At 42.0% G+C, this 9842-nt stretch overlaps 1 protein-coding gene across 1 annotated transcript; it reads left to right on the forward strand.

Annotated features, from left to right (window-relative positions):
* The first annotated feature begins 7324 nt into the window (after positions 1–7324).
* Positions 7325–9287, forward strand: LOC117213230 (regulator of microtubule dynamics protein 1-like). Its single transcript, XM_033458594.1, has 3 exons — positions 7325–7497; positions 7557–7805; positions 8788–9287. The coding sequence occupies exons 1-3, from the start codon at positions 7357–7359 to the stop codon at positions 9133–9135; spliced, it is 738 nt and encodes a 245-aa protein (XP_033314485.1). The 5' UTR covers positions 7325–7356; the 3' UTR covers positions 9136–9287.
* Positions 9288–9842: the final 555 nt, after the last annotated feature.

Raw genomic sequence — 9842 nt, forward strand, 5'->3', positions numbered from 1 at the left:
TACACAACATCTATTTACAGTTCCCAAGTAAAGTAAGTAGTAGTTCCCATATAAAGTAGTTCCCAAGTCTAATTAGTTTAGCGATCAGGAGAGTATTCTTCTTCTTCTTCTTCTTCTTCTTCTTCTTTTTCTTGTTCATCTTCATTCGTATTCCTGCGACGCCCCAGAATTGCTTCTGCTTGCAACCTGGTGAGCAACTGGAGATATGGACGCATTGCTGGGTTGCCTGATCTTCGTCCCGTACTTCCCGTCAGATGGTATAAAAGGTAGCGATGCAGGCCAAATTCCGAGATGAATTCACCACATGGGCAAATAAAGCTCACCATAACGTAATTCGGTGGTAAACTGTCTCGAGATTGTGTTCTGATGTGCAAGCTATTGTAACCAAGCGGGCACTCTCCCATCGTTTTGCTATAAGGCACGATCTGGAAAAATAAAATTAAGATAGGTAAATAAAAGATAAATAAATAATAAATAAAGAAATAAAATAAATAATTTCAAACAAATTGTTTGAAAAATCAGTGGAAGAAACGATTTGAAGGAAATAAAATACTTAATGCTCCAAGTGTGGTGAAGATGTATAAGGACGCTTTCAATCGCGAAGCGCTTCCAAACGTGAAGAACTTTCGAACTAGAAGTACTTCCAAATGCGAAGAAGAATCTGGAAAAATAAAATTAAGATAGATAAATAAAAAATAAATAAATAATAAATAAAGAAATAAAATAAATAATTTCAAACAAATTGTTTGAAAAATCAGTGGAAGAACCGATTTGAAGGAAATAAAATACTTACTGCTCCAAGTGTGGTGAAGATGTATAAGGACGCTTTCAATCGCGAAGCGCTTCCAAACGTGAAGAACTTTCGAACTCGAAGTACTTCCAAATGCGAAGAAGAATCTGGAAAAATAAAATTAAGATTGATAAATAAAAAATAAATAAATAATAAATAAAGAAATAAAATAAATAATTTCAAACAAATTGTTTGAAAAATCAGTGGAAGAAACGATTTGAAGGAAATAAAATACTTACTGCTCCAAGTGTGGTGAAGATGTATAAGGACGCTTTCAATCGCGAAGCGCTTCCAAACACGAAGAACTTTCGAACGTCGAGAATTTTCAAACGTCAAGAACTTCGAAGCGTCAAGAACTTTCAAACGTTCTGTTCGATAGTCGAATTGGGAATGTGATCTGCAAGCTAGTTGTCGAGCTTATATAGACGCCACTTCCCTTCATGTTTGCCCCCACTGCGTGGGTTAAGACTTTTAAGGGGGCCCCCTAATTAACAGGCAGCTAAAGCCTAAACAGTTGCTCATTTGTTTGGTGTATGAAACACGGTTTAAAGGACAGACGGATTGTGCTTCAGGTTTGCGAAACCTTCTTAATTACGGAAAGTCCGAGAATGCTTCTGAGAATATACAATGACAACAGAGTTGGAGGAAAGTGCGATTCTAATTTATTATTACCCCTTTAATGAGGGTCATAACACCGGTCCGCACCTTTGTTAGACGGAGCACCCGTCCCGTTGACCGTGGCTACGTTGGGCGGCAGGCTGTCGCCCCGAGCCAAAGCTCACCGTCACTAATCCCGAACAGTTATCATCGGCTTGGATAACTGCGATTGTTTCATTACGGCTATAGTAGACTCTAGATTACAATGTTAGGAGGTTAGGAGGGGCCCCGGCGTCCTTTCGTCTCCGACATATTGAAACATTGAACGATACATCTACCATCGCCTTATTATTTCTTATGCATTAATTACACAGTCGTCGTATTAAGTATATAGTAAGTACAGCAGAGAAATATTTGATCGATATAGTAGACGGTCGCTTGAGCTATCCCGATGATTATATTGTAAATATCGTTGGCTTTGAATATATTTTATCATCAAGGGACAGCTTCTTATTGTCGGTATTTGGCGGAGGGTTACGATGACGAGTGGTAAACTCCTTCTCGGTAGGTTCAGGGAGAGGACAAGAGGTAGCTATATAATTCAAAAGCATTAATAGTTCCCGTTTTCCTTCTGCTTGAAAGAATGATTTATTGTCATTAGCCGATTTTGCGAAAATTTGTTGAAAAATTTGCGGCTAATTTTCCCTTCAAAGTGTTCCAAAAAAGTGAAAAATTGAAATTTCGAAAAACCCTCCCAGCGTTACCTGGGGAAAACTGTTACCTAACGAATGAACTTTGAGTTTTTGATTTCAGATGATTCAGCACCAAGTTATGAGCAATTCTACTTTTTTCCGAGACACGTCCGAATAATTACTGCCATTGCCGTATTTTTTAATATTTCTCCGTGAAAATTTTATACAATATTCTTCGAATGTCATACTTTAATGTACTATTGGTTTTAATAAAGAGTATCTACAGCCAATCTACCTAAAAAGTTTTGATAAATTCCCATATATCGCGTTATTTCTGTTCGTACTATACCAGGATGGACGGCATTCACTGTAACACCGGTTCCTATATGACATAAAAAATAATGCTTTATCGATTGTATTATTTATTCAAAAATAAATTTTATTTTCTGTTAGAATGACAAAACCTTTCAATTTATTTGCCAATTCCTTTGTAAATAGAATATTAGCTAATTTGCTCTGTGCATATGCTTCGCCAGGCTCATAGGTTTTCTCATTATTCAAATCGTCGAATGTAATTTTGCCACGCTTGTGTGCACTACTTGAAACATTTACAATCCTTGATGGTGCAGAATCTTTTAAAGTGTCTAATAGGCTCCTAACGCCTATCCGAGACCCGCCTGAAACCAATCAGGAAATCGAACTCTCCTGCCCGCGCGTGTGGTGTGATGAACTCTTGAGTACCCTTCGCTTTGTTCGTTTCGGGCACCAGGCGGTATCGTTCCATTGCGCTTTTCCGTGCTATGGTGTTCAATATTATCGTTAAATAGAAATGCGGGTTTCAATCGGTCTATGGACACTATTACGTTTTTATTATTTATTTTAATAGTGAAGGTCTTTTTTCCTCGCTCTATAACCTGATACGGCCCGTCGTAGGGTGGTTGTAAGGGGTCTCCGATGGCGTCGCGACGCAGAAATACATAAGGCGATGTTTCGAGGTCGCGGAACACGAAGGTTCTCCTTTCGCCGTGTCGCGTAATTGGATGAGGCCTGATTTTTCCTATTCGGTCTTTTAGGCGACTTGCGAATTCCGAATTGGCCTGTTGTTTAGTCGGTACAAAAAATTCTGCCGGCAATCGTATGCCGGTGCCATAAACCATTTCGGCTGCCGTCGCGTTTAGGTCCTCTTTAATAGCCGTTCGTATGCCTAATAGAACTATCGGCAAGATATCCACCCAGTTGCTCGTATCGTGGCATTTGATTGCTGCTTATAGTTGTCGGTGCAGGCGCCCTACCATCCCGTTGGAGGCGGGGTGATAGGCTGTCGTGCGCAAATGTCTGATGCCGAGCAACCGGCATAGTTCGTTAAATAGGTTCGACTCGAACTGGCGTCCTTGATCGGTCGTTATTTTTAAAGGCACGCCGAAACGAGATATCCACGTGGAAAGGAGAGCCGAAGCGACGGTTGCCGCCTCCATGTCGGCGATGGGAATGGCTTCGGGCCAACGCGAAAAACGGTCGATACACGTTAGACAATATCGGTAGCCTTTTGAATATGGCATCGCGATAATGTCTATGTGTAAGTGTTCGAAACGGCCCGCTAATTCTCCGAATGTTCCGACGGGTGAGGATACGTGCCTGGTGACTTTACATTGTTGACACGGGATACATTGTCGTGTCCAATTTCGGGAGTCCTTGTTTATGGACGGCCAGACGAAACGCGTCGTCACCAGGTTTTGAGTGGCACGTATCCCTGGATGGGAAAGTCCATGGAGCGAATTAAATACGTCGCGCCGCAAGGATTTCGGTACGTACGGTCGTACAAAGTCACCCGATACGTCGCAATATATTTCTACGTCGTGATCGGGGAAACGTATTTTCTTTAACCGTAGCGCGGATGTACCGGAGTTGACGATGTTGCTTAGTTCTTTGTCGGCTTCTTGCGCGGCGGCGAGAGCTCGATGGTCCACAGACTTTCCTATCGCTTCGATGCGTGACAGAGCGTCGGCAACATTATTGTCTAACCCCTTGATATATCTTATGTCGGTAGTGAATTGTCCGATGCAATCTAGTTGCCGGAATTGTCGCGGCGAACACTTATCAGGATCTTGGTTGAACGCATATGTAAGGGGTTTATGATCGGTGTAAATTATAAAATTTCTCCCTTCAATGGCGTGTCGAAATCGCTTTACCGCAGTGTACATAGCGAGTAATTCGCGGTCGTACGCGCTGTACTTTCGCTGCGCGGAGTTCAACGGTTTGGTAAGGAAACCTAACGGCTGCCAAGAGTCGTTGACGCGTTGCTGGAGGACCGCTCCTATTGCATAGTCGGATGCGTCTACCGCGAGGCTAACAGGTGCGCCAGGTATCGAATGCGCTAACATCGTGGCGTTAGCGAGGGCGCGTTTCGACTCGCGGAAGCTGGCTTCGGATTGCTCTGTCCATTTGATGGGCGCGTTGCCCTTTTTTCCTCCTTTTAATAGGTCGTTTAGGGGTTGAAAAATTTTTGCGGCCCCCGGTATGAAACGTCGATAGAAATTAATCATACCGAGGTACCTGCGTAGTGCTTTAACGGTCCCGGGGAGCGGTACTTTTACAATAGCGTCAACGCGTTCGGCTAGCGGCTTTATCCCGTCGGCGTTTACGGTGTGTCCCGAGAATGTGATTTCGTTCATACCGAATTCGCACTTTACTGGGTTGATGACTACGCCATACTCGTTTAAGCGTTCAAACAAAATCCGAAGGTGTTCGCGATCTTGTTCTTCGGTTTCGGATGCGATTAAGAAATCGTCTATGTAAGCGAACACGAAGTCCAGACCACGGGTAATTTCGTCAACGAATCTTTGACACGTTTGCGCGGTGTTTCGAAGCCCAAACATCATGTTGGTTGCTTGGAAAAGTCCGAAAGGTGTCGTGATCGCGGTTTTCTTAACGTCTTCTGGCGCGATCGGGATTTGGTGGTAAGCGCGGACAAGGTCGATTTTTGAGTAGACACGCTTACCGTACAGATGTTGCGCGATATCTTCGATGTGTGGTGGGGAGTACCTGTCGGGTATGGTGCGAGCGTTCAACGCACGATAGTCGCCGCATGGTCGTAGACTTCCGTCCTTCTTTGGGACGACATGCAGGGGTGATGCCCATGGACTCTTCGATGGCCGCATCACTCCTTGCTCGATCATTGCTGCAAAATCCGCCTTGACTTGCTTGAGACGATCCGGTGCGAGACGTCGAGGTTTACTGTAGACGGGTGGCCCGGGTGTGGTTTCAATATGGTGTACCACACTGTGTCGGATTTTCTCTCGTCCGAAGGCCGGTGGGCGAGTTAGATCCGGAAACTCCGCCAAAAGTCGATGGTAGACCGATTCGCCGATTACGGTTTTGATGGATATTTCTTCCGTCGTGGCAGCATATCCCCTTGATGATAATTGGGTTGTCGTGTCGAAGAGTCGTTTGTTTCGCGGGTCCACGAGCAACCCATAATGGCTTAAAAAATCTACGCCTATGATAGGCGTTTGAACGTCAGCAATTACGAAGTTTCACTTGAAGGCTCGTCTTAGGGACAGGTTAAGGCCAATCGCAGTGGTACCATACGTTGCGATGCGCGTCCCGTTGGCCGCGAATAGTTCGTACGTGTTTTTCTTGACGTGCCTATGGATTTTACTGCGGGGGTATACGCTGATGTCGGCGCCGGTGTCTACGAGGAAAGAGATCTTCGTTCCTTTGTCCGTAACGAAGATGCGGCGGGATCTCAGGCCGTCGTCGTCTGCCGCGTCTACGGACGGCTGGTCTCGTTTCCCGACTTCCACGTGCATGGGAAACGACAGCTCCTCGCGCGTTCTCCGAACTTTGCATGATAGAAACACAGATCGTCTTGCCGTGGCCGATCTCGCGAGCGCGAACGTCGGTGGTATCGCGAACGCGAGCGTGATCGTGATCGTGGTCGACGATGATTAATGATGCTCAACGCGTTCATCTGTGCCTGCAACTGTGATATTCGCTCACTCAACACGTTGATTGCGGCGGCCATTGGTTCGTATACTCCAGCGTTTTGCGCTGGTGGGTCCATTACTGCCGTTACTCGGGCGGTGCGCTGAAAATCCTCCGTGAATTCTTCAACGATCAGGTCCGCCTGCCGCAATAACCTTTCTGGGTCCGAATCGTCGACTGCCGCGAGGATACGCCTGATGCGGGCGGGTAATCGGTTCCTCCACAGCGTGAGGGTAAAATCATCGGGCGTGGAGGGGCTGGAGAGTTTTTTTAAATGTTGATAAAACTGGGATGGCTTTCTATCTCCCATCTCCTCGCTTTCCACCAACTTCTTTATCCGGGTCGCGTCCGTATCGGATAATTTGCGAATGAGCGCATGTTTTAATTTCTCGTAGCGTCCGATGTCTGGAAGGTTCGTCATCAGGTCTTCGACGTCCTGGAGCTGTTGATCGTTGAGGCATTTTACCAGCGTAACGTACTTAATGGTGTCTTCCGTAATTCGCGCTGCCTCGAATTGTCTCTCCAGAAGGGCAAACCATGCCGCCGTGTTCGTGGGCAGCAGTGGAGACATGCTGATCACCTGGCTGGCTATGGTTCCCTGTGTATTACTTTCCATCGTCACGGTGCACTCAAAATCGGTGGTTAAAAACGATAGCACTATCACGGTCACCTCTTTCACAAAATGTCACGTTAAATCACGTCGGGGTCACCAGTTTGAGGTGGTATGGTGATAGGTGCGTAAGGAACTACTCTTGGTGTTTTTAACGAACAATAGTTTAATTAGAACTAATCAACAATCAGAGTTAACAATTAACAACTAACAATTACACTTAACAGACAACAGGTAACAACTAACAAATAACGATAGACACCGAGAGATCATTCGACGCGTTGCTATGCAAATAGTACCGAGGAGTTACACATTTAATAGCGCAAGACAGACTGACTCTGCTTTTGTTTCGGATCGCGCAGATTCTTCCCTTCGTAGCCCATCGATATCCCCCACTAGCGTGCATTCATTAGATGTGCCGCCAGTGCTGGCACGTGTATGCTCTTCCGAGAATTCGGCGGAAAGAGTGTGAAGATATCGATGGTACATTGGGCACGTCGGTGTTGCGCTTTGGCGGCGTCGCGCTTTGCATCCGGAGCCGTTGAAAAGTTCCGTGGCCCGTGCCGCCACAGATCTATAAATTTTAATATATTATACAAAATTATTCAATTAGTTTTCACTATTAGAGCAGCAATCAGTACATGTTAACAACAAAATTATGTACCATATAGTCGTTCACTGCTATGGGTATTTGGGGTCTTACAAAAAAGAGAGGTGACAACGAAGCAATCATAACTACAAAAGAAGTTCTAATAGCAAAAGCCGATGCATTATACGAGCAAGAACAATACCAGGAAATACATGACCTTCTAATAAATTATAAAGTAATGACATTATGTATATCACTTATAAATGTAGATAATAAAATTGAATATTTTTATAGGATAGCGGTGATATTGAAATTACATGGCGTTTGTGTAGAGCAATGTATAAATTGTCTAAAATTGTGAGTGAAGTGGATGGAAAGAAATTAATTTTCGAAGCTTATGATTTAATACTTGAAGCACTTGAGATAAAAGAGGATAATTGGGCTGCACACAAATGGGCATCGATTCTTCTTAATTCTAAGACTCTTTATGAAGGAGTAAAAGCACAAATAAAAGAGTCATATAATATTAAGAAACATATGCTGGTATATTTCATGATAATATATTAATATGTATATATATATATATGTCGGAGATGAAATGAAAACCGGAGCCTTCCCTATGCAATTTTGGGGAGGCCTTTTAATGCTTTAGCCCACATTTTATCATAACTGTAATTAAGTAATTGTCATCTGTAATTGTTTGACATTTGTGAAAAGCGAAAGTGGGTTCGAGGTGACAACTGGTCGCTGAACGTAGCCACGGTCACGGGATAAACGTTTTGCCTGACGAAGGTGTGGATTGGTTGTATTGTTCTCCCTAGAAATCACATAGAATTGTACTTTAGAGATGTCGATATAATGGGACACACGTTGTATGAGGAATCAATCTCCAGACGGAAACTGCCTAGCAACGGCGTTTGGATCTTTCTCGATGTTTCCAAGGAGTATATAACAAACAAATGCAGTCGTATTACGAAAAAGATTTTAATCAGAGAGGCATTCGTGTGATCGCCTTGGAAAGTGATACATCGAGTAATTTTTTCCGAGTGATTCAGCAAACGTATTTTTTTGTGTTATAAAATTGTTTAAAGTTTTCCCGTTGACCGTGGATTCGTTTGAACCCCGGATCATTGTTTATAGCATAAATTAAATTCAATATTTGTAAATTTATCAATCGTTAATTTTCATTATTCGTTAAATTAGTAAATCGTAAGATATATTATTCGTTTCTTTCATTGTTCGATAAAACTTATTATTCTTTAATCTAATTAATAATTTAATTTATCATTTGTTAATCAATCATATCATTTACAAAATTCATTATTCATAATATTTGTAAAACCTTGTTTATTCGTGTAAATATATTCTCTGTTTTGTAAAACAATGGCTAATTCAAACGAAGAATCGTTACGCGCCTTAAATCCTAATGTTAACCCGACATATATATATATATATATATACTTATAAATATTTCATTCCCTGACACAATGTCAAGCAATTGTATCGAATATGTTTAATGTCGCAGAGAGCAATGGAACTAAATCCAAAAGAACCAACACTTATGTACATGCTTGGTACTTGGTGCTATCAAGTTGCTGATTTAACATGGTATCAAAGAAAAATTGCATCTGTAATATTTGGAGAACCGCCATCTTCATCATTCGAGGAAGCTCTAAAATATTTTGAAACTGCAGAGGAAATTGATCCCAATTTCTATAGTCAAAATTTATTAATGTTGGGAAAAAGCCACTTAAAATTAAATCAAAAAGAGCTAGCTACGAAATATTTAAAAATGGCCCTTGATTATCCTGCAAAGAACGAAGATGATCGAGATGCTAAACAGGAAGCGCAGAAGTTGTTAAAGAAATTTTAACAAACTGGCCAGAAGTTATAATCTATTATATGATAAATTGGAATTGAAGGGATAGAAGGGATAAAGAAAAATTTAGAATCTATCTTTTAAGTAGAAGTATAAAATTTATTTACTATAATGTACAATACAACTTATGTGTGATGAGCCTGTTATACACAACATCTATTTACAGTTCCCAAGTAAAGTAAGTAGTAGTTCCCATATAAAGTAGTTCCCAAGTCTAATTAGTTTAGCGATCAGGAGAGTATTCTTCTTCTTCTTCTTCTTCTTCTTTTTCTTGTTCATCTTCATTCGTATTCCTGCGACGCCGCAGAATTGCTTCTGCTTGCAACCTGGTGAGCAACTGGAGATATGGACGCATTGCTGGGTTGCCTGATCTTCGTCCCGTACTTCCCGTCAGATGGTATAAAAGGTAGCGATGCAGGCCAAATTCCGAGATGAATTCACCACATGGGCAAATAAAGCTCACCATAACGTAATTCGGTGGTAAACTGTCTCGAGATTGTGTTCTGATGTGCAAGCTATTGTAACCAAGCGGGCACTCTCCCATCGTTTTGTTATAAGGCACGATCTGGAAAAATAAAATTAAGATAGGTAAATAAAAAATAAATAAATAATAAATAAAGAAATAAAATAAATAATTTCAAACAAATTGTTTGAAAAATCAGTGGAAGAAACGATTTGAAGGAAATAAAATACTTACTGCT

The sequence above is a fragment of the Bombus bifarius genome, unplaced genomic scaffold (genome assembly GCF_011952205.1).
Source record: "Bombus bifarius isolate JDL3187 unplaced genomic scaffold, Bbif_JDL3187 scf7180000008536_frag, whole genome shotgun sequence".
Lineage (NCBI taxonomy): Eukaryota > Metazoa > Arthropoda > Insecta > Hymenoptera > Apidae > Bombus > Bombus bifarius.

Coding starts and splice junctions, on each gene's coding strand:
- LOC117213230 (XM_033458594.1), top strand. CDS start 7,357: ATGGGTATTTGGGGTCTTACAAAAAAGAGAGGTGACAACGAAGCAATC. Junction 7,498..7,556: donor ACCTTCTAATAAATTATAAA/GTAATGACATTA, acceptor ATATTTTTATAG/GATAGCGGTGATATTGAAAT. Junction 7,806..8,787: donor ATATTAAGAAACATATGCTG/GTATATTTCATG, acceptor TTAATGTCGCAG/AGAGCAATGGAACTAAATCC.